The following is a 26,231-nucleotide window of genomic DNA, read 5'->3' on the forward strand; positions in this document are numbered from 1 at the left end:
CCCAGTTCAGTGCTCCCACTGAGACTCTCCAAACCACCTTCCACTCTCTCTCACTCCCCCAGTTTCCCCCCTCCATCCCCTGCAGCAGAATGGGGAAGAGAACTGGAGACACAAAAGGCAAAGGTCACAACTTGAGATAAGAACAATTTACTGGAAACAGCAATGGAACAAGAAAATGAACAGTAACAGCAACAACACTAATGGCAGAGGGTACAAGAAGAGAAATTATGCACATGGAAAAAAATCCCTGATAGTAGACCAGAGGGCCTGCTCTGCCATGCTTACTCCACTGCAAGGAATCTCTTCTCCTCAGAATGGAGTCCCTTTCCCCCACCCCTGGCAGTGATGTGAAGTGGTACAGAATAAACTCTGCATCCCAGCCATGCCCACTCCTGGCTACAGCAAAAAATTACCCCTGTCCTGACCAGAGCCAGGGCACTATGACACTACAGGTAGCAGGGCACCTCTGTGTGACAGGAGAGCACAGGGCAGCATGCCTGGATGGCCTGTGACAGCTCTGCATCCCTGGCTTATGTCAAACACAATCACTCCCATGTTTCCATTCTTATTAATGGGATTTTATTCCTTTAGCATAGCAAGTATGTTGGGAAAAGTGCACCTCCAAGATGGAGCAGCAAATGAATGTATGTCAGTGACAGCATTTAAGAAAGCTGGGTGGTGACAGCCCCCTACCCACCCCCTGTTAAAAACAATAGAGCCCCTTTGTTTAATACACACCCTGTCAGCGACTGATCATATTTGTCACTTCAAACACTGCTCAGAGGGGCTTTGAGTTGCTGAAGGCATCATTTGTAGACAGAAGAGGAAAGAAATAAAATCTGTAATTAAATCTGTTCCAGCAGCAGATTTTGGTTTCAGTTTTGCTGCTCTTTTAACCAAAAAATTCCAGCAGCATTTATAAACTGCCATTATGCAGAGAATTACTTTCAGTGAAGTAACACCTCCATAATTCAAAGCTATCTGATAGCTGGCCTTTGAAATTACACCTGAATATGGACTCAATTCTAAAGATGGAGCTTGTACAAAACTGTATTTTTTGTCAGTGTCAGTTTAGCAGTGTCAGTCCACAGGCTGTGCACACACAGAGTAGAAGGTACAGAACAAAGTTCTGCTTAAAGCTTTGTGCAACAGAACAGCTGAAATAAAAACCCAAACCCTTTTTCTTTGCTGGCATGTATTTCCCCATTCAGCATATATCCTTGTAAAAAATTCAAATTAAAACAAGTATCTACTAAATGTAAATTTATTCCCAAACAGCAGTTTTATGGAGATACCTCTGTGGGCATGTATCAGAGTTCCAGCAGAAAACAAGGAAAAACACATTGTAGCACATTGTTCTGGGGTGAAGTCCACCCATAGCTTTACCACAAATATGAATTCATTAATTGTAGTACAATGCTGCTCTACATTTTAAAGCACTTTGGAGCTGGTATTCCATCATCAGATGCATGTTTTCCCAAACCATAGTTCTTAACTGGGAATTTCATGTACAGGAAATTCTGTGAACAGGAGCTGCAGCAAACTGTCTCATAAAGATTCTCTATCACTTCTTGGTTTGACTACTATCCTCTGGAATTTTGTCCGTTTCCTCTGCAAATAATCAGAATCCTCTGATTTTTTGTTTCTAATTCTTAACATTCACTGTATACTTTAAATAATGTTTGAAGTAAATTCTTATTTGGATTTTTTTTCTCTCCCCCACTGAGTAACATTTTTTGCAGTGGTCCCATTGCACCTGAAGAACTTGAACATATATTTACTTAATTTTTTTCACGACTCCATTTAAATATTTGGCCTTGCCCTATATGGTACTATCCCAGTTCCTGCCAGTTTTCCATCTTAATGCAATGGCTTGGCCAAAAAGTGACCTAATCTGCATAAACTCTTGTGATCTAAAATACTGGTATTGAAAAGCTAAAGCACTTATCCCTGTTAAGATAATAAACTCTCTTCCTTCTGTTGCAAACCTGAGCTTGTATCCTCTGGGCTGCACTGCCCTTCTTACAGTCCCTTTTCCTGCTGCTCAGTAGGCAAAGGATTAGCATTAAGCTAAGCATTTCAAAGCCTGGTCTGTAAATCTCTGGGTAACTGCAAAAGCTGATGAGAAAGCTCAATCACTGCTGAACAGCAGGTCACCTACCAGGAATGCCTCCTTGTTTCTGCAAGATGTTATTTATTTACATTCTGTCTTTCCAGCTGGAGTTTCCAGAGTATGACACGTCCAAGAGCTTAAACTCAACTCAATTTGGAAAGATTTCCCAAGTCCTTAAGTTTTTAAATTCCATTAAAACACAGAATTCAAGGAGCCAAATTACACAGGCACCCCTAAAAACCCTATTCCAAAGCTATTTTGTTTTCTTTTCTTTTTACCCTGAAAATACCTTTGTTTTTAATTACAATTTTATCACTTTTTTTTGCACTTATCCATGTAGTTGGAGCAATTAATAGATTCATGTTCCTTTATTGGTCTTTCATAGTTCTATTATTTTCCCTCACAGCTCCTCCTTTTATATTCAGATATTCTTCTCCCTTGATGTTGGCTGTGTGTGATGTACTTCACATCCCATGCATATTTTCCCTTTCTAGTAGGAAGGTGATGTTTTGATTCAGTTTTTCTATATGCTGGAATGTATGTGGAGGAAGAAACATGTGACACCAGCAAGACATGCCTGGAGTTTTCACTGGATCTTAGTATACCAGTATTAACCCAATCTCCTATTGGTTCAGATTTTGAGTGTATTAAAAACATATTTCAATAAATTAAAAACTATTAGAGTAGACATTTGAAATTTTATTAATGTTTTAAAAACTGAAATCACACACCTGGTCAAGAAACTCGCCAAAAGAAAGAAGACTTTTACTTGTAAGTAAGAAAATTGTAAATAATGGCTAAAAGTCATTGCTGCCCGAGATGCTCATCTTCCAGAAACCAGAGCCTGCAGGTGCTGCACGTTCAGGACACAACAATCTCAGCACTTCCCCCACCAGTCACACACTCACAGCTCTCAGCACTGACCAGGACAAGTAACTAAGGTCCAAATCTCCAAATCTTTTCAGTGACTTCCACTGCTCCATACAAAGGCCACCAATGAAAGCCATTTTTAAATGTCTGTCCAGTAATTCCTTCCTATACAATGATCCTTACTATGAACAAATATGTAGTTATTACTTTATTTCTACACATTATATTTAGAAACAGAAACATGTACATTTTAATCCAACAAACCATTCATTGGGAGGATTATGTTGGATGAAGGCTACTGATGACAAAGTTTTCATAGTTATGAAATTGAAATAAAAGTCAAATACAAGAAAAACCTCATTATTTGTATGAATCTTTATTAAACATTTTAATACAACATTCAATAGTAAAAAAATAATGTTATGCATATGTAGAGTTTTTAGGCAGGGATCTCAGACAAGGCATGTGGTGAAATTATTTATTTCACACTGAAGTTCAAAACATCTTTATATTTATTCCTTTATGAAGACATGTTTAGAAAAAATGTACAGTATCGATATCTTTCACAGTTAACAAAAATCTAAAAACAGAAATTCATGTTTTCACACAATATATAAATAAAAGCAAAGAAGATTCCCTTCAATTTAACTCCTAACTTGTGAAAACATTTGGGTATGGCCAGTGTCCAAAGTTTTATAATATTAATTTGTTGTAATTATTTTCTGTTGATGCAATTATGCAAAAATACAAGAAAACATTCTTAAGTCAGTGGACTGATAAACTGCTGGATCAATTCCAAAATATTTTTATTTTTTAGAAATTTTTAAAGGAAATATGCACTCACCACTTTTAATATTGGTTTTCCCTATACACAGATCAATAAAGAACAATATCCTGGCTCATGACATATAAACCCAGTGTAATTTTTACAGTACAAGAAAATTACCAGAGGATATATGATGAAATTTTAAGACAAATTGCATAATCTATTAAACGGCCCTCAAAAATGAAAAAAATAAAATGTCATCTACTATCAAAATAATGATCTACTTACAAATATTGCATCTTGCTTCTGTAATTCTTTAAAAACAGCTGCTGTAAATACTAAGTAATTTTGCTCTGATGGAAAGCATTTGATTTGACAGGGATTTCTACATTAATTATCCTTAGAGAATCATGTCCTGAACTTGTCCTAGAGACTTCTGAATGCAAAGTAAAACCACCACATAGCTTTCTAGTCCAGCAGAATTTTCAATCCATGACAGCACCAGATCAGTTCTGTATCTCCAAATTTAGGCACACACTGATTATGTAAGATGGAAAGGCAGATCAAGCCATTCAAAATACAGATCCAGCTAACAAACACGCTAACAACTTTGGTACCCAACAAGGCCACCCCAGAATCATTACCATCTACCAAATATCAATATTCATTTTGCAATTTTACACTTCCACGATTGACTTTAATTTTAGTGATAATCACTACATGGTCATGTTCACAACCCCATCAGAATCTACAGTAACTGGTACATGTAGCAGTAACCTGAGTGTTACTAACAGGAGGAATTTGTCCAAATGTACGTATCAGTACAAAATCAAAGAAGTTTCTAAAAACCAACCTCCCTGTCAAACTGAGAACAGTAATATTGGCTTGCACAAAGTAGTCTGAGTTTACTGGAGAGCTCTGTATCTCTGCCTCTGGTGATGTGATTTAATACAAAAATGAACACACAGCATCATCCTGACTACGTTTTTCAGAGTAAAATTCACAAATTGAGAGTAACCTCCTCACTGCCTTTTTGAAGGACAGATGGAAAGCAGATTGCTTCCATCAACCTCAGCCAAGCAGCTTCCAGTGAAAAGCTTAACACCTCCACTTGCCTTTAGATCACAAAGTCATGTGCCAGGAAAATAGCAAACATATCAAAGTATAATTCCCATTCCCATTCATATATAAACTAAAAATTCATAAAAACAAGTTGAATTCCTAAGAACGGAACAAAAATTTTTTTTTAATACAGTCTCTGATCCCAGCCCCCCACAGAAACTGAGTTTTACTGGATTACTTGCAATTAGCAACACATGACTATACAACATCTTCAGCAACTGTGGTGTCAAAAATTTGGTAACAAACTTGATTTTTCATTGCGTCTCTGACATTATAGGATTTGATGAAGCATTCCAGCCATGGCAAGTCACCTACCAACAAAATCCAAATTACTGTTCAGTATTCATTTCTCATTTTTATAGAAGGCAAGTAAACTAGAGCAAGATATTAACTTGGATATCTAAATGTACACAATAGTTAGTATTAAGAAAAATTGTTAACTTTGGTATTCCAATTGGTATCTTTTAAGTGTCCCACAAGATCTGAAATGGTCTTCAGTAGCAGTCTTCCAAGACTTGTCCTCCCTGCACCAGCACTCCACAAAACACTTGGACCCAGTAGTCATGCCACAGTATAAAATACATATTTGTAAAGACTTTGCAATAATAAAATTTCATCTCCATGTGTCTCAATGAGAAAATCCTTTACAATCTTTTTTACAGGACAACTTTTTAAAGTATGGCAAAGACTCCAGGGTGATTGCAGTGGCCACTGACAGCCATGTATTTGGAGCATGCTCTGGAGGTTGGGGCTGCATGACACATCCATCTACCTTGGACATGTTTAATTTAGGCAGAGATACTTTCTGCCACAACACATACACTGCACAAAAATCTCTGTAAATGGATTTGGATTAAGCATTGCTCCATTTCCATGGATATTTCCCATTGCAAGGGATGCTTTAAGTCAGCATCAAAAGCAGGGTATCACCCAAAGCATGTGCTTTGGGAAAACAGAATTTCCTTTTCATTTTCCCTAACATGCTGTGACATTCAGTATGAGGGTGTTCTGGTTAACCTCCATATGAATACAGATGGCATGTTAGTGGCTGCACAGGCATGGCTGTATTCACACACCACTGCATGCTACATGAGAATTTAATGAACCATTTATTTTCTTTCTCAGAGTAGAGTTAATATGAAAGATGTACTTCAGAACAAATTAACATGAACCCTGCTTTCAGGCTCCAGCATTTTTCTGTACTGAGTTTTGCCTGTGCCTAAGTTGAATTCTAAGACCTTTCATATGCAATAGCAGATTGAAAGACTGCTTTCCTTCCCACCCCCCTTTACAAAGTAACAGCAAACTGACCTAATTTTCTTCCTGGAGGACAGAGCGCATTCATGGTCATCTGCATCTTTTGCTGAAGAAAATTACTAGTTAAGATTTCAGAGGCAGGAATCTGGAAAAACTTCTCCTGAAAGACAACAGAAGAATATGAGGTATTGAAAGAGCTGTAAAAAATCATTAGCCAGAACCTCGACCGCATGTTCTTAAAGAAATTTAAAATCGGGTAACAGAAGAATAGTATTATTTCAAAAACCTGTTTGGATACAGAAAAAACCCAAGCTGTCTGAAAATATTAATGCTCTTTTTTTCAGTACCTCTGAGTTTTTAGGGACTACAGCCACCCAGAAAGCACATATGTCAGTCTCTATACATAACTGGCAGATATTCCTCATGAACCTCCACAACCAGACAATATCAGACAATGTTAGGGCCAGAGAGGATGGTCAGTCCCCCTCAACAGTCCCTCACATCTTGAGAGGAACAAAATCCCTTGAAAACAAGGGGCACTGCAACCTGGCTTTATATTTGTGGAATTCTCTTTAGTGTGAGTTTCATTTGCTGGCAGTTTTAGAACCTATGGAAAAAAGGTTTATACTGTGGGGTGCGCTTCTGAATGGAGACAGAAAATAATAAATGAAACATTAAAATGTTAAATGAACATTTTCTGTGTATTTTTAAACTGCATACATTAAGCATGACTGAAAAAACTCTAAGTTTATTCTTTCCAAGTTTGCTACCTGATTTTGGATCTCTAAAGGCTCATAATCTTATAACTTCTCATAGTGAGATAAGGTTTTTGGTAGTAATTTCTTATTATTGTTAAAAGATACAAATACAGAATAATCTGCCTCTGTGTAATTTTTGCATGACATGTTTAATGGCAATGATCAGAAGTTAGTGGATAATCTAGCAGCAAAAATGACACTGATAACTATCTCTTCTCTCTCTTCAGTCTTCTTCTGACTATAGAACTTTTTCATTTTTTTCCTTCACTGACTTTTCCTGTAAGGAGGGGAGGAAGGAAAAGCACTGTGTTCTTATGGAAGCACAACTGGAAGCTAATGTAAAGCTGCACTTCAAAGCAGCCCAGTTCCTTCTCAAGTGGTGCTGAAGGACTGGAGTTTAGGCCTGGAAACTCTGGGCTTGTCTTTGAAGTGCCACCAGCAGGAATGGGAGCAGCTGGCACTTCAGAAGAAACTGTAGGTATTTTCCTGCAGCTAAACTGTAGTACTGAGCAGTATCTGCTAAGAAAGTGAGCCACCCTGAAGTAAAAATTTTTGGAATTCTGCATCAAGAGATGGTCTAAATCTTTTCCCCCAACTTCAATTTGCAGTTTTATTTTTCTTGATATAAAAAGGAAAAAGGACACTAGAAGGAAAAGATGACTGTCTGAAATGGGGATTGTAGTCTTTTGATCTCCTTTGCTATTAAAACACCATGTATTTTAAGAAAGAACACATTTTTTCCTGATATTATTTTTACTTACAGTATGAAAATTAAACAAGGAAGATTATTCTCTTTAAAGTCCCAGTCTAAGTAATTTAATATAATGGTGGAATATGTGCAAATATATACACATTAAACAACACTACTGTGCAGAAAAAAGTCCCACTAAATTCTTTTTCTGTCCCACTTTGTCACACCCACATTGCCATGACAGGAAAACCATCCACTCTTCAGTGTCTCAGGTAGCAGGAATGGGCATGAGCTGCTTCAGAGAAAACCGAAGCTAGGTTAATTCTAAGGTGAGTAAAGTAATTGAATAAACTACTTCTGAAATCCAAGATAAATATCTGTACAGATATAGCTGCCTAGGGAAAGAGTGCCTCCTTACCTCATGATCATGTGAAATAAAAAAATCAAGGATTACTTAATGGAGAGATTCTATTGAGAGTTAAAAAAGAGGCAATGAGATTTTAAACTGATGCAGAAGTTAGCTACATAAATCCTGAAACATTCCTATCATTCACACAGCATTCAGGCTGCATAACTTAACATTGCTAGTAAAACAGAAATTCAGCAACAGGAATATATAAAAGTTTATGGAAATACAAAATAATCTATCTTCAAGCTTCAGTTTTGTCTTTATGCTTTAACATTCTACACTCTGTACAGTATTAGCTTATAATATTGTAATTATTCCCACAAAACACTGCAGGTAACATAGAATGAGTATTTGTGCACATACATTTGCCATTTTAAAAACAAATAAAATCCAAACTCTCATAATCTGTAGAGTCTACTTTTACCTAGATTTACTTACATAATCAAAAAGGTATGCATTTAGTGATCCTGTTTCATCAACCAGTGTAAACTTCATAATAAAAACATACTGGAGCAGTTCAATACCTAAAACTGAAAAAAAAAAAATAAATTGATATTTCTCTGAGAGGATATGCAAGGCAAACTATAATAACTCGAGCTGACAATATCCCTTTTTTAATAGTAACTGACTTTAAATACTGCCATTAGAAGTATAAATTAACAGACCAAAACACAGAGGCTCTGCTGTCTGAGAGCAAAATATCATTTATCTCTTGGGGCCACACTGTGATTTTCCTAGAAACACTTTAATAGATGAGCCTATAAAAACACAAAGATTTTTAAGCACTTATACCCATGCTAGTGAACAAAAAAGCTTATATTTGTTTAGCTCTTAGATCCAACCTTAGTAGGGTCCTCCTTTCCTGTGTTCTTTTATCCATGGAATATTAAAGGAGAGATGCTCTTAATTCAGTGGTAATAAGAATTCCACCTGACAACTATCTTCTGAGGAAAGCAGTTTATTTGATATGATGTAAAAAAAAGCTACCAGGCTTATTCAGAAAACAACTTTACTGGCAGTTCTGAAAGTATTCTTGTTTTTTCATCAGCTTTTTCTGGGTACACCTACTTAAACTGGCAGTCATTTTATGTCCAACTGATCTGACAGACTTGCAGGTTTATAATTTATCCTCAAAATACAACTGATAGAAGAAAAATATACATAAAATAGTGTAACTGTCAGAAATCATTAATTAATATTGCTTTCACTTTGAGAATTAAATCTCAATCAGTGTCAGTTAAATATTGCTTTACAATTATTTAACAGGATACAATTATAAAAGTTTATATAAGAAATTACTGTATTGCCCAAGTAGTTTTATTCTTCTAGAAAATGTTTACCATACTGCTAGATATTCCAACTTAATATGTTAGAGCATGAATTGATAAACATGCAAATATTCTTTTTCCTTAATGCATTGTAAAGTTTTAAACTCCATTTCCATCATTTTAACATGTTGACTGCATACAGTAACACAAGGAACACATGAAGCACACATCATTGTTGTGGAATAATTCCTTTCATTTGAGTATTATTTCTTGCATTCTCTCTGGAATATGGATTTCACAGAAAATAAAAGTCTAACTTGTATGAGTCATTAAATAAGACTGTCTTTAGTTCAGGTCAGAAAAACAGTATCTACAAAAGGAAAAGCAAGATTAACTTCAAGGACTACAAGCACGTACAGTTTAAAGGTAACATCTACAATCAAAAATTCCTGACTTCTGCACTAACCTAAGTGTTACTACTGATACCAGTGGTAGAAGAAACTATTCAACACATAAAATCTTCTAATTCATACTGCAATAGTTCCAAAAGTAACTATGTTATTTCAACTGCTATAAGGGGAATGAATTTTACAGCACCATATTCAACATGACCATAATTACATACTTTCTGTACAAAACTGCAACCCAGAAATGCAAATCAAACCATTTCACATTAATACAGCAGAATCAAGGCACAAAAGTATTTCAGGACAGTTATCATGTCAGCTAACCTTGTGCTATTTCAGTTGGTTCCCATGATGGCCGCTGTTCTGCTGCAATGGAACTTAGATTCTTCATAGGCTTTGGAGTTGAACACTGCTTGCACCTAGCATTTAAAACAAGATATTGAGACTAACCAAACACTGATGTATTTGTAGTAGAAGTGTTCTGCACAGAAAAAACCAAAACTCTGATTTTCTTACACTGTGGAAGTACAGAAGTATTTCTAATGCTGCTTGAAGTAACTATTTTACCAGACACACCAGCTTTAGAGCACAACAAAACCCTTACTGCTGTTTTTGAACTATCCATGAGGAGAAATGAATCTGGGAAAGACTACTTCAGGGATTAGACAGGAATTAAACTGAACATTAAGGCTGAGAGAGCTGGGGTTGTTCAGCCTGGAAAACAGAGGGCTCTGGGCAGATCCTACTGTGCCTTCTCCATATATAAAAGGGGCTTATAAGAAAGACAGAGAGAAACTTTTAACCTGGGCTGTAGTGAAGAACAAGGAGAAACATTTTTAAACTGAAAGAGGATAGATGTAGACTGTGAAGAAAACCTGTGAATTCCCTATACCTGGAAGTGTCCAAGACGAGACTGGATGGAGCTGAGCAAGCTGGTGCAGTGCAAGGTGTTTGTGCTCAAGGCAGGGGGTTGGATTAGATGATCATGAGAGATCTCCTTCAACCCAAACCATTCTATGATTCTAAGATCACTACATTGCTAGACATATGTTCATATGCCACTACTTCTCACTTTGTAAAAGTAGTAATGAATCTGAACTTGTAACACACTCTAAACCCATTACAGGGTTACAGGAGAAATTTGGCTTTGCCTATGTTGAGAGTATTAACTAAGAGTTGCTAAAACAATCGATTTTATTCCTGGTGTACTTACATCAATAATTATAAAATTACATGTGACATAGTAAGCTAATGCTGCAAGTGGGTGGAAATATTGAAGAACTGTTTTCAAAGTTGTTCCCATTCACCTCAAGGAATGAAATTACAGAACAAAACTATTTGTCCCAAATTAAGCTTCCATATTAGTATATTACAGTTACAGCTTGAAATAAACATTTATTACCTTTTAGAATTATATGCAAAGCATGTTATAAAAATCAATAAAACTACTTCTGCTTAAGTGATATAAAGTTAAGTCACGTTTTCCTTTAAAAAACCCACTCAAACTCCAATAAACTAACTTAACTGTGAATTTTGCTTTTTATATTCAGTGTGTCTGTGTTTATTTTTATGTATAAATGAATATACATGCAAATGCACACATATATAATTCATTCCACTATACAGAATCTTTTCTAGACTTTGCTAAGTATATGCCACTGACAAAAACGTGCATGAAACATAGCTCTGAAACGTCAGCATATTTGTGAGGTTCCTTCTTAAATATCTTATAAACCATTTACTTTTATAGTCCAACCATTTGCAAAGAGAACAAGGTCTGAAGGTGAGTTGTGTATAGCTGGAGAAATATATGGATGTGGATTATGAAAGCACAAGCAGAAATACTTTGTATTGGTGAAGATCCTGTCCCAGTAGGAGTACCCATATACTGCCTTTATTAAAAAAGCTGTAGACAGCAATATCTGTAAAGGTCAAAACTATATATGACAGAGAGAAACAATTATCTGTATTTATTTTATGGATAGTCCCTTATGGGAAACGGTAGGGTTCACAGGAAACATGGAATATTTCTGCACAGAAATGTTTTTACTGCCTGCAGACCTAGCATAGTGCCCCACTGCAGGGTGCTCTGCCTGAACTGCTGAGAGAGAGAGGACTCAGGAGCTTTCATGGACGAGAATGGTATTTCTGAGCTCAGTAGCTGCAAGCTGCTGGGCACTGGGGGAACACACTGCTGACAGCTCTCACTGACAGGAACATGGCATTGCATGGCACATCACACAGACCAGACCTAGGTGTGAGTACCACATTCCACAGCTTTGGAACTGTGGAATTTAGAAACCTGTTGAAGTCATCTCTACAGTGAATGACAGCCACCAACAGGTAAGGCACTTTGCAGTGCTGTGGATCACAGTAAGTTACAAATGGTAAGGAAAGGCTGTCCAAAATCCCTTATTGCTTCCAAACCTCAAGCTTTCCCAACACTAAGAGAGAGAATGAGTCGTAGATTGACAGGCTATTTAAATATTATCTGTTATGTTGTGTATATATATATATATATATATACACATATATATATACACACACACACACACATATATATAACCTCTCAGCATACAGTTTTAAAAACAACATATGTTTTGGCTTCAGTCTAAATGAGACCAGAAAATGGAAGATCTGGACAAGAAGAGGTATTTAGGTACTTTGCATTGCATGTGCATTTCCATTTTTACAGCATACTGCCCTGCCCACACACCACAGACAAGACTGAAACTGGAGTGCTGTGTAAGATTTATAGACCAAGAGCCAAACTGCAGTCAGTCCTTTGATACCAGGTGTCAGATGATATGGCATTTCATCCCTGATGTCAGTACTGTGGATCATGCTATCTATTCTACAGAGAATCTTTGGGTGAATTATCCCTTCAAGCACTGCAGTCTGAATTACTAAAGAAAATGCTATCTATTACTGCAACTAGTGAAATAGCAACAAATACTTTTAACCTACCCATAATATTTTACATTCCCTCTTAGAAGAAAAGGAGCTGAAAGATCTAGTAATTCAAGATCATCTTCTGTGGATCTCACAGGAATAACACACTTGAATCTTTTTGTAAGCTTCCAGATTTCTTTTAGTGTTCCACCTATGAAAAACCAAAAAAAACATGGTTTCTTAAACAGTAGTCAGAAATAAATCAAACAACTTACTCAGCTGATTTCAGGGCCTTCATTAATAATTGATATCCACTACCAAAAACTCAAAAAAGAGTCCAATACCTTCTCACTTTTATCCAACAGTAGACTCAATTAAGAAACAAAGATGGACATTTATCAAAGCAAATGCTTTGATATCTTCCTCATAGCTAACACTGTAACCAAGAAGTTGGACTTATTTAACATCACTTTCATATGTATATATTTCATATATAAATACTCCTATGATTTTACTAGCCATTTCCTCAGAAAAAAAATCAAAGCAACAAAACTGACCTTTTATATGCACATGTCCATACAAAGACCTACTTAGTTGCTGACACTTTAATATCTGAAAATAGATTTACTGAGATGTACTGTATTGCTCAGCTGTTCTAGGAAAATAGAGAAGAAATAGATTTTTTTTCCCAGAAAGAAAAGGTTAGATTGAAGTTAGTTGGGAACATGTCAGAAATAAAGCATCTATCAGACCTAATTTATTATAGAAGAAAGCAGAAAACAGAAGGGGTTTTGTCATTGACCCTCACACAAAGGACCACCTGACTTACATTTGCTTATTCACACCACTACTTGAGCACAATTGAAGGCTTTGTTTTGAACTCTGAATGGTGCTATATGCAATTTATTATTTTTATTATATAAAAATTCCTCAATAGCATTCTTGCTAAATTGCTTTGTTTAAAAGTCAGTGGCTATTTCTCTTTCCTGAGGAAATCTGATAAAAACCACACCAAACCAAAAAAAAAAACCACTCAGAGAAGCTCTATTACTCTGAAACAACACTGACATCCAGAGGCTGACAAATTTAATTGGAGGCTTGTATTACCAGAAGCCTTTCAAAACTTTCTCCATCAATACTAATAATAGGCTTGTTTATAAGACTTGGCAAGTTTTTAAATCAGAGCTGAAAAATAAGTAAGCACAGATAGCAAAAAACCCCCCCATATTCAGATGTTAATTTTAGCATAATCAACAATAAACAATATTGCACAGTTTGAAAATAGACAGAAGCAGCTTATAAGACCTTTACCAACTACAATCTCTGGTTTGCACAACAGTAACTTGTAGTTCCAGCTCAGTTTTTCTTTTCTTTGAAGATACCTTTATGATCATCTCTACTTACACTGAATACAACTTCAGCACATCTTTGTACATACACAGAGGACACAGCACTGTAAGAATTGGTGTATTTGCAATTTACCTTACCTTCTACCATTATCAAGGTGTCTTCAGGATGTTGAAGCATTTCATCATGCTTCACAAAATGGATGGCTATTTCCCTCTGTCTCTGCTCTTGTGTAGTCCATGTTACAGATTCATACCAGGATGTATTGTGTAATTCTGGGTTTGGGGCAGTACCAGCAGAGCCATGTAAAATGAAGTCAAAGTCATCTCTATCTGGAACTTCTTGCCTAAAACCATTTCCAAATTGAATAAGTATGTTCTAACAGCTTCTCCTTAGGCAGTCTACTAACAAGGGTGACAGTATTCCAAAAAAATATTAGAATATAGTCATGAGAATCAAAGGACATACAGGAAAAATATCTTCATTGTTTTATCAGTTTAAACATTAAGAGTTGTATAGTATATTATGGCTTTCCATGTTAATAAATATGCTAAGTAATATGCTAACTTACCTAGGAGCAGAGGCAGCCCAGTGGTTTCATCCCACACAAATGAAAATCCATGGAAAACCAAATCAACTTTATGTGATTTCAGTTGGGCCTTAAAAGGGCCACAAACTGCATAGCACATCATTAGAGTGAAAAGACTATTAAACTTATGTAATTTCAAGTTTTATGTTTTAGTCTGCTTGGCTTTGCATAAACTGAGGGAGCAAAAAGAGAAAAAGGACAGGACCAGGATAGCTTCACCTAAGTACTGTCAAGGGAAAATCTGCAGCTCTGCACCACACAGTTTCTGTCCTGTCCTGCTGGAGTGCACCATTTGTGCATTTCCACTTGTCATACACAGAGAAGCAATAATGCAGGCCATCCAAATTACACAAATATTACAGAATCAATTAGGTTGTAAAAGGTCTCTGAGAGTATCCAAAGCAGGGCAACAAAGATGGTGAAATGCCTTGAGGAGAAGCCATATAAGGAGCAGCTGAGATCACTTGGACTGCTCAGCCTGGAGGAGACTGAGGGGAGACCTCATCACAGTCTACAACCTCCTCCTAAGGGGAGAAGAGAGGCAGGCACTGATCTCTTTCTCTGTGTGGACCAGCGATGGACCCAAAGAAATGGCCTGAAGTTGAGTGATTTTCCTGATATTTTTGATCCAGAAAAGATGCCTTATCTGGAAGACATGCTTTAGTCAAAGGTATTTCATTAATTCATTTGGAAACTATTATATCCCTTTGCGTATCCTATTTTAAAACTGTAATAACAAAACACTTAAGATACTTCTATCCAACTGTGGTATGGAAAAAACTGTACTGCTGCATTTGCAAATAAGGAAAAATTATTGTTTTGAAAGCACTCAAAGGATTCTGGAAATGGAACTCATCTAATGATTTAAAAATGTCCTACTTATTATCGGTGAGTTTCAAATCTTTGCACAAAATTATATAAATTTACATTGAGCTTTTCTTACACAAAAGTTGAAAACACACTGAAAATCTAGGCATCCCAAAACACACAGAGCAATTCCTAGTTCCTTATACTGTGCAAAACACTTACAATGAGTTGCATTTGGAACAATGAAGTTTAACAGACTGATGGAGCTTTTGGGGTTTGTAAGTTCTCAGCTTTGCTCTAATGCGATACTGTTGAGGAGCTGAGCTGTTTGTTATGGTTTTCAGTTCTGTGTTACTCAAATCCTGATGATCTGTTAATACTGCAAAACAATACACAGAGAGATGAAAAAGCACCACACATACTATTAATCACCATAATATCTGTAATATTGGAAATGGCAATTGCAGATATGCACTTCTCTTTATTTCCAACTTTTCTTTCCTTCCCAGCTGCAGCTTAGTTTTATCAATAGAACTTATTATTACAGTCAATAAGATAATCAGGCTGTGGGAGCATGGTGTACTTCAGGGTACAGAAACACAACATGTACAAAAACCAAATTTAAGTAGAATATACAAAATATGTTCTATTCCTTTAAAAACAAAAAACCCAGTACAACATACATGCATTTATGCTCTTGGAATTTATACTCTTAGAATAGCTCTTCCTATAATAACCTTTAAGATAATGTTTCAAAACTACTTTTGTTCTTCAGCAAAATTAAAATTCACCTTATGTTCAAAATGTTACCTACCTGTAACAGATAACTGCTGACATCTCTGTAAGTGCAATTCAAGATCTAAAATAGAGAAGAACTGTCTAATTATTTTCCTTCCTTCTTTCCTTTTTTGTCATACAAAAATGGACATATGGACACATACAAACAGGTAGGTACACAGATAGACAGGTAGATACACACAAAACCAAAAGCTGAACAAATGAAAATCCCTATAATGTATGAAAACAATACAACAACAAACAAACAAACAAACAATAAAAAGCAGCAAAAGTAAGCAGGAGACATACATTGCATATCAAGAGTTAATACATTAGAGGGGACGTTAGCATATACATTAAATAGCAATGCTTATCAATGTGAACACTTTTCAGAGGTATACTGTGAATGATCTGCTGACATAAATTGTATTCATCCCCTGTGATCCTTCTGGACAAGAACATAAATACATTATTCTAAGACCAATAGAGACTACCTGGTCCCCCCTCTGAACAACCTCTATTACACACAGTGAGTGCAGTAAATAGGCATACAATTTTTTCTAAATTTTCATTTATGGACTGGACATGAAGCATTGATTTATTCTTAACTTTTGCATCCTTTTAGAAATGTCTTATGTTTTTATGTTAATAATAGCTGAGAAACACAGATTTTTAAAAGCTCGAAGCAAAGATAGAGACTATATCAAACCAGCTTTAGAGTTTAATTCCCTTCTAGTTATTCTTTTCCTGGGCTAAAAATACCATTCAGAAAATAATATGGGGTCTGTAGAACTGTCTATAAGATATCACTGTTCCATGGAAGTGCACCTTACACCTCTGCCACTGACACAACTTTTCATCCAACAGTTTAAGAAGGGCTCCTCAACAGGCAGCTGTTTAGTAGCATTTTCAGTGCCTGTCTCTGCAGAATTTCCCTTTGGAGGGAAGCACTTACATAACTCTACTTCGTGATCTAATATAGTATGATTAAGAACACCATCTGTGTTTAAGAATTTATTCACTAACTCCTACAAAAGTATCTTTCCATGTAATATGAAATGCTCGTGCTGGAAGACAAGAAAGAGTAATGTAAATTTCCAGTCTAATAAACTGAGGGAATTCTCTAGGGCTTTGAATGTGAAAGTAGCATTACACACATAGAGAAGCAGTAACTGTGACTTTATCTTGACCATAGATACATATTAGAAGAAAGAGCAAATCAGCTTTCAGTTGCTCTTACCTGTAACATTGCCAAAAGTGCTGTCTACGTCCATTGAACAGCTTTCCATATTCTGACTGTCTGTCAGAGTAACAGATTCGAGGAATCTAATGATAAATGGCAAAATATTTTACAATCTAGAGAAATCTTTTATATATCATCATGCACACACATATATATATGGGATTACAGAGACACTTATATGAAACCTATTTATATACACAGGTATAATGTTCAGACATAAATGTTCCAGCAGAGACATAAAACTCAACTGAACCAGAATTTTCAGAAGATGATATTAATGATGCAGACAAAACACTTTCCAAATCACTTCTGGAACAGAGTGATTGAAACACAAAATAGTGCCAAAAGAAATATGTACTACTAGAAACAGAATTCCTGATAATGGAATATGGACTTGGTTACTTAGCCTTTCCTAAGGAAGAAAAAAAGTTTATAATGTTTAGAAGCACAGGCAGATCACTCAGCAGGCAGAAAATTAGAAGTGCCAAAATCTGACTAGAACTTAATATGGCTACTGCTGTATGAGCCAACAAAAACAGCTTCTCCAAATATATCATCAACAAAAGAAGGGCTAAGGAGAATCCCTATCCTTTATTGGATGTGGGGGAAACATGACAAAGGAGCAGGCCAATGTACTTCATGCCTTCCTTACCTTCATCTTAATAATAAGACCAATTATTCTCTAAGTATCCACACTCCTGAGCTGGGAGACAGGGATGGGGAGCAGAATGAAGTCTCCATAATCTAAGAGGAAATGGTCACTGATCTGCTACACCACTTACACAGGTTTAGGGGGCTGGCTGGGATCCACCCATGGATACTGAGGGAGCTGGCACAAGTGCTCAAAAAGCCACTTTCTATTATTTATCAGCACTCGTGGGTAAGTGAGGAGGTCCCAGTAGAATGCAGATGGTTATCTACAAGAAGGGTCAGAGGGGCTTCCAGGAACTACAGGCCTGTCAGCCTGAGCTCAGTGCTGGAGGTCATGGAGCAGATGACTCTGTGTGCCATCATGCAGCACATGGAGGACACCCAGGGGATCAGACACAGCCAGCAAGGGTTTATGAGACATGTCCTGCTTGACCAACTTCACCTCCATCTATGACAAACTGACCTGCTTAGTGGATGAGGACACAGCTCTGCATGTAGTTTACCTGGACCTTAGTAAAGCCTTTGACACTGTTTCCCACAGTATTCTCCTGCAGAAACTGGCTGTCATGGCTGGGACAGGTGCACATTTGCTGGGTAAAAAACTGGCTGGATGGCTAGGCCCAGAGAGTGGTGGAGAATGGAGTTAGCTCCAGCTGGTGGCAACTCACAAACGGTGTTCCCCAGGGCTCAGTACTAGTGCTAGCTCTGTTTAGTATCTATACCAGTGATGAGGACAAGGTGACTGAGGGCACAGCACCCTCAGTAAGTTTGCAGGTGACCCCAAGTTGAGCAGGAGTGTAGATCTGTTGGACTGTAGGTAGGCTCTGCAGAGCACTCTGGACAGGCTGGACTGATGGCCAAGGCCAAGTGTATGAGGCTGAACAAGGTGAAATGCACTTGGGTCACAGCAACCCCAATGCAGAGCTACAGACTGGGGCAGTGTGGCTGCAAAGAGGCTCAGCCAAAAAGGACCTGGTGAAGGGGTTGGAGCACAAGTCCTGTGAGGAGCAGCTGAGGGAGCTGGGATGGTTTAGCTTGGAGGAGAGGAAGCTCAGGGGAGACCTTAACACTTATCTCTACAACAAGGGGACAGGAAGTCGTGTTGAGGTGGGGTCAGCCTCTTCTCTCAGGTGACAGAAGGAGAGGAAATGGCTTCGAGTTGTGCCTGGGGAGGCTTACATTAAATATCAAGAAAAATTTCTTCACAGAAAGTGCTGTTAAGCATTGGAAAAAGTAGCTCAGGCAAGAGTCATCATCCCTGGAGGTGTTCTAAAGTCATGCAGATGTGGCACTTACAGACATGGTTTAGTGGGGCACTTGGACAAGCCTTACATTTGGACATGATGATCTTAAAGGTGTTTTTCAGCCTAAATGATTCTGATTCCTTATAAGACAGTTTAGTAAAGAATGTAAATTTTCTGCTTCATTGTGAACATCTTTACGTCTCACCCCTTTCAAGTAGCACATATGCGCAGGTTAAAATGTGCATAATTAGAATTAAGCTAATTAAAACTGACATCTTGATCCATACTGTATTTTAAATTTGAAAAAATTGCCTTTATTTTCTCTCCCTCCAAATACTTCTCATAGTGGTGCTAAAGACATATTCTGTTTTCAAGTTTCTGATTCTTAGAAACATTTACAATTCTAAACTGTACAGCTGTTACATTAGCCTAGAGTTTTCAAGAGTGATCTAGAGAAAACCTAACATCTACACATACTACTTACTCTTTTAGTTCCTTAACATCTGGGTTACTTTCTGGCAAGACTCCTATTCCTCGACCATAACAGGTGCCACCATGAAGATGAAATTCCATATGTGAGACATCTTCATTGTCAGCGCTTGCTTCTTTTGCATGAATACTGTAAATTCTCAGAAAACTTCCAATCTGAAAGGAAAAACCCACTTTGATAATACAAAGTTAGTTATTTACATGGAAAATTCTTGTGCTCATGAAGCTTCTTCCTTGTTTTAACTGAACCACAGAACAGCTGAAGCTGGCAGCGACCTCTGGTGATTACCTTGTTCAACTCTTGTGCCCAAAGCAGATCTGTTTGTTTTGCTTTATCAGGAAACATTACTGGTAGCAAAGAGTGACTCAGAACCAGAATAAGCCTTCCTAATAAATCTAATTCTCAAACACACTTCAGAAGACAGACCAAAGGAGTCAATACATTCCTTTCCCAGGGGCACAATTTGCCTTCTATATTCCCAGCTTGACAGAGACTGACATCCTGTGATTTGTCCTGGGAATGATGACATTTAGCAGTTGACCTCCTGCTCATCATTGTGCATGGCTGACTATGTTTACATGTACATACTAACATATCTGCTTATCAGATTTCTCCATCATATCTTACATTACAGATAATATAGCACCAGGAAAAAAGACAATATGTGTTAGAAACTGAAAGATCTTGGCATTTTTTCTATCTCTGTTACATCTCCTCAGGCTCATGGAGAATATGCTTCTTGTTTTGCTTAGAATGATTCTGTGTTTGCTGAAAGAGCTTTGTCAAATTACACAAATGAACTTAGGCTAACTTATACAAGCACCTATTAAAAAGAAAGTTATGCAGTGGTGAACACTGGACACATCTTTATAAATCTGGTTTTATCTCAAAATACCACTCCCATTATCTCGCAAAGAAAACCCACACACTCAACCAAACAACCAAAACCAAGCCCAGTGTTCTCAAGGCAGATAAAATGGAAACTCAATTACACAGTTACCAAATATTTTTTAATATAATCTGAGATCCAGATAATAGCTGGGAAGCTACACACGCTCAACAACCTGGTTTTATATTAATTCTAAACATCTTATAAATAGCCCGATAGAAATGACAAATTACTTTAAATTTACTTCAGTTAAAATTAATATTACAGAAGTCAATTTATTAAGTCATATTTCAGTTTGAGATCCAACTTTAACCAGTGGAAACTGAAACAGTATTCCTATTTGATTGGATTGGTCATGTCATACTACAGCACTTTTAAACACATGTATATATGCATAAAAGCAGATGGAGCAGCAACCTGTGTCTAGAATCCTCCTCTTTATCAAGGAACAAACTATGACTGCATAATGCTGGTATCAAACTGCTCTTTTGAACAATAATCACACATGAAAAAGGCAGCATATTTTCCAATTAAGGCAGCAGGGACATAAAAAGTGCACTTCAGCTTGCACCTATTTTGCTTCTGGCATGGAGCTCTTACCAGACTTTTAATCTATCTGCCCTGTTAGTAAGCTGCTCATTTTGTTCATTCAAAGCACTACCAGAACAGTTTGTGCATTTAGATGGCAGTTAAGAGGCTAATCCAAAGACATTCTTTTTTTCCTTTGCAGATGCTGATTTCACTTAATTATGAATATCCAAAAAAGCAAAGGACACTCACATCATAAGACTAATCTAATGACTATGACAAATACTTTTGGAGAAAGTTTCTTAAAAAGTTCTTACCAAAGTTCTGCTTATGGAATAACCTTATGTAACAGTGACAAACTACTTCCCTACTGCCAAGAAATTTGCTTATAATTTGCATATAAGCAGGAAAAAGTTGATTTTAATTGACAAATTTCTTTTTTTTTAAAGATAGTATATAAAAAATTAGTATTTTCTTTATGTATAAACACAAACAATTAAATGTGTGTGAGGAGAGCTCAGAAGCCAAGAATATAAAATGCTGTATCTGCTTTCTAAACTTGTGTGCTGAAATTCACACAAAAGTCAACTGAACTACAAGTTTTAGTACAATATTCACTTTGCAAGACTTATCATCACTAAAAAATAATCTTCCAAACATTTATTGGATCATTTTCTGAAAATTTTATATTTTATATAACATGTTATATTTTATATATTTGAATATCACTTTGAACTACAAAAAAGAGATGCATAATAATCAGCATTGCCAAATACTGAATGTCAGTGCAGAGATGCCTGGGTGGACAGCATGCTGTTTCCCTGGATTCCTTTGGGAGGCAGCCTTGCTTACTGTTAAAAACACAGAGCAAATGTGCATGCTATGGATAAAAATGTTACTGTATTTCTGTTTACAGAATGCCTGCAGACAGAGCTCTTTATATACATACACAGCTCTCTGTATTCTGACTCAGAAGAAATGGTGATCTACATTAAAGTAAACACCATGATTCACAGAGCCATCACTAAAATCTACAAACCCAGCTCCTCACTTGACTTTGCAGCAGTTCTGTTTATGACCTACCTCGTTTAGAGGAAGTTCATTTGAAAGTGAAATTAAAGTGAATAAAAATATTTCTTGTATTAATGTAAAATATACTAGTACCCTATTTTCAGTCTAATTAAAATATTACTATTTAAAGAATACATATTAATGTTAGAAAGAATTGAAATGCAGAAGTCATATATGCAGTTCCCTGTAACCAGTTAACTAGAACAACATTTTAGCACAGGAAATTCTCATGATTATTTCAAAACACATAGTGTGTTCACAATCACTCTGGAGTTCACTGAATTCATAACAGCATGTGTCATTGCAGGTAAATATTCATGTTTGTACAAAAAGGCACACAAGAGGCTGTCTTTATCTACAGGAATCACCTAACAAATTCACCTGTACTTATTTTTCTGCCTATACTTATGGTGATTATATTCAGTGGTACTTCTTTGTCATCCTTTTTTATTGCATCAATTTTACTGAGTAAATAATGCACAACTTTCTGCAAATGAGACAAGCATATACATGGCATTTGGGCACCATCTTGGGCAGTAAGAAATACCAACTTACATTTAAGGGTTTGAAGGACTCAAGAGTAGGTCTTGGGTTTTTTCTTTTGGGTTTTTTCCCTTTTCAATGAATAAAAAGACAGAAGTGGGGAGCATACAACTCACGTGTCAAAGGAATGTTACCTAGGAATGTAATCTATGAAGCTAGATATTGCAGCCATGCAGTGAACTCATTTGAGCTGTATGTTGAAAATGTGACTCTGGCACTGGGAAAGCAAACTTCTTAGTCCAAACTACTATAATGAAAGACATGGCATGATATGGTGGGAGAAACACCTGAAAATATACAGATTCTGCATCTGAAGATATGTAACATGGAGCAAATACTGTGGAACTATGGACTAGGACTCGTATGTATGCTCAAGGTTAATTGTTTCAATTGCACTATCCATAAAATGGATGGCAACACAGAATTGATAGCATCAAGCCAGAAGAGGAATGCACTGGATCATATATTCAGTGAAAGAGAGAAATAAGGAGATCTCTGACCAGCTGTGGGCAGCTGGATCCCTGCTGACCACTCACTCACCTTGATGCTTACCAACTAAGCAAAATGCCCCGGATGGAAAAACTCATGCCACAGACTTACTCCCACACTGCATGGCAAAGTCAGTGAGCCCTGAGAAGTTCTGGAAAATTGGCATAAGGCTAAAGAATGTGGAGCAACTGTATTCCACTCAGTTGTAGGCTGGGGTTCCTACAGTTATGAGAAAGCCTCATCTACTCCAAGTACATTGCCAGAGGAAGAGGAAAATTCAAGAAAAAGCAGTGAACACCATTTTCTTTGCTTAGCTGTAGGTCTTGCCATGTCCTTATGACCCAGGCAATAATAATCTGCTTCAGAGATGGGATTTCTGAAAATTCTTTTTGTGTTGCTGAAAAGCCACAGTCTTGCCCAGCAGGAAAGGGAGGCCAGTAAATCTAGAGGGAAAGAGTCTACTTGCAGTATCAACTGCAACATACCTTCAACATTCCTTTAACTAAAGTTCTCTCCAGTGAACATTTTAAGTATTGTTTATCTTAGAAAATGAGATAAAGTGCTCATATCTTCAGTATTCTCTGGACACTTGATCTAAAGTTTTTAAAAATCTCTTGCAGCAATTTCCTTGACAATGTGCTCCAGGATTTGCAAAAAGTTCCCTGTAATACATTACTCACTTTCTCTGGTGTGCAGTACTTACTCAGTTACTTGTCTGAACCTGTGCCTACAGATAACATTTTAAAATAAGAACATGCATTTTAAGATTTTATAAATCTGCCCTTCTTGTTATCAAGGTTGCATAAATCAGATTGCTCCTACATAAAACATTATTTGCAAGCTGTGACTGTCATTGCAAATGGCACACAACAATAGGCAAGAGTGTAACCTAACAATTCTGTAATAATTTACATTAAAAAAGGCCACTCTAAGCTAGTGCTAAGTATAGAAAAGAAGATTGAAAAATAGTGCACTTTTTATTGTGTCTGAAACCACAAACTGGCAAAATATCTAATCACACTTGGGAAGGTACATGTGGATACACTAGACATCTGCAAGTTCTACACTGCTACAAAAATGAATTTAAAAAAAACTTTGCATAACAAGATCCTGAACTCAATAAAATATCATACGTATTTAGATTATACTTTTTTATGGTATGACATAACTTCCACTAGTATTTAAAAGCCTTTAAAGAAACCCCTCTAATTTTAGGGAAAGTTCTTGCCAAGTTTTATAATATATATGTGTGTATATCTATAGAGGTAAAAATTATTCTCTGAAATACAATTGTGGTGGTTTTACAGGAAATGTGTTTTCTGGGATGCTGTGGTCAGGCCAATGGACGTTCAGATTTTAATATTGGCATCTAATGTGGCCATTGGGACATTGGATCCGCCTCTGAGCACACGGGGTTAAAAGCAGAGCTCTCCCCTGGGAGGGTCTCTTGGGTTTCCGGTGGGAAAGAGTTCGGGTCTCTCCCCTGGCCCAGCTGCTGGCTGGGCAGGGGGAGGGGAAAGCCATGTGGCCGAGAGAGGTAGGCCTGAGCCCCGGGGTGGAAGGGTGGAAGAGAGAAAGAGAGAGAGAGAGAGAGAGAGAGACACCGGGAGCCATCGGGCAGCCCCCCCTGGGAGACACAGAGAGAGAGAGAGAAAGAGCCGCTGCCTGAGACTGTAACCTTGAAGCTTGATAAACATGGGCCTGTGCCGGCAGCACGGCTGGGACGGAGAAGAGGGGGGGGTTCAGCCGGCCGCTTGTAGGAGCTTTTAACCCTTTTTTGGAGAATGAGAACTTTACAGATCATTGACCTTTCCTAGAAGAGAGATAGAGTGGAAGACGAAGAAGGAAATGTGCAAGTGTGAGAGAGGTCTGGGCAAGTGAGAGATGTTGGAAGAGTAGAGAAGAATCCTAGTGGGAAGAGATGATGGAGTGGCTTTTGCTGGACTCTTTTTGTACAGCCATGGACAGACCCATGTTCCTTGTGACACAGAGACTGCATTCTAGGGGGAGGCAATGGCCTCAGAACCAAGAGGGTTCAGTGTTGGTACCCCTCGGCCCCAGGGGGTGAAAAAATATGGGGGGGGACCGGTGTCCCAAAGGAGAGACTGTGGGGACAGGTGTCCCAAAGGAGAGACTGTGCCTTTTTTGGATCGGGACAGAGCATCCTTAAAAGACAACCCTAGAAGCAGCTCTGGTCCATGTTCAGTGGTGAGAGCACTGGACATGAAAGGAAGAGGTCACGATGGCAGATGTACTCCGGGCGGTGCCACGAGTGACACGGAAACACACGAGGCTTCGACTGTGTTTCCAGGGGAAGCCCATGGTACAAGAAGGACTCCTCTCCTCTCGATGAACTGAGGACTGATTGTCTGAAGGGTGGTGCTGGACCGAGAGTTGGTGATTTGGGGAATAGATGTATTGTGTTGGAAATTTGGTGGGGGGAGGAGGAAATGTATTTGTAAGGTTTTCATTTTTTCCTGTGTGTGTTCCTTTTTATATATAGTTGTAGTGTAGTTAATAAAGTTTTGTTTTCTTTATTTCTAAGTGGGAGCCTGCTTTGCTTATTCCTGGTCACATCTCACAGCAGAAACCAGGGAGAGGGTAAGAGGGTATCCTCATGGGGGTACTGGCATTGTGCCAGTGTCAAACCATGACAACAATTAATTCTACATGTTGCAATCTGAAATTAGTAAATATTTCTGAAATTTAGTTGTCAGCATATCAGCCCTTTTTCATTGGTAACTCCACTAAGACAAGCAACTAGAAAGTCATGTACAAAAATTACCTAATTTGAAACTTCTACAACTTCTGTGACTGAAACCACTGCAACTTTGGATATAGCCAGAGGGAGAAAAACACCCACAAGAGGTCAAGGGGGGTTTCTTAACAATTTCCTTTGAAATTATTAAACCTTCTACTACACAGTGCAGTATCCAGCAAAGATAAAAATGCTCCAGAAATGTGAAAGAGCAAGTGGATAGGAACTAAAAAACTGAGAGCAAGTATGAAG

General features: G+C 37.5%; 1 protein-coding gene across 4 annotated transcripts in view; it reads right to left on the reverse strand.

The window, feature by feature from the left end:
• Positions 1–3,343: 3,343 nt before the first annotated feature.
• The window catches only part of POT1 (protection of telomeres 1), a 62,298-nt gene continuing 39,410 nt past the window's right edge, over positions 3,344–26,231 (reverse strand). For all 4 annotated transcript variants that reach the window (XM_054631525.2, XM_054631526.2, XM_054631528.2 and 1 more), the window contains 10 exons: positions 19,696–19,856; positions 17,314–17,399; positions 16,111–16,155; positions 15,519–15,675; positions 14,041–14,246; positions 12,629–12,764; positions 9,986–10,080; positions 8,425–8,516; positions 6,183–6,288; positions 3,344–5,182 (listed from right to left, as the gene is read on the reverse strand). In XM_054631525.2, the coding sequence (XP_054487500.2) occupies positions 5,070–5,182; positions 6,183–6,288; positions 8,425–8,516; positions 9,986–10,080; positions 12,629–12,764; positions 14,041–14,246; positions 15,519–15,675; positions 16,111–16,155; positions 17,314–17,399; positions 19,696–19,856 (1,197 nt within the window). In that variant the 3' untranslated portion in view covers positions 3,344–5,069. The remainder of the gene's footprint in view (positions 5,183–6,182; positions 6,289–8,424; positions 8,517–9,985; positions 10,081–12,628; positions 12,765–14,040; positions 14,247–15,518; positions 15,676–16,110; positions 16,156–17,313; positions 17,400–19,695; positions 19,857–26,231) is intronic.

Source organism: Agelaius phoeniceus, chromosome 5 (genome assembly GCF_051311805.1).
Source record: "Agelaius phoeniceus isolate bAgePho1 chromosome 5, bAgePho1.hap1, whole genome shotgun sequence".
NCBI classification, from domain to species: Eukaryota; Metazoa; Chordata; class Aves; order Passeriformes; family Icteridae; genus Agelaius; species Agelaius phoeniceus.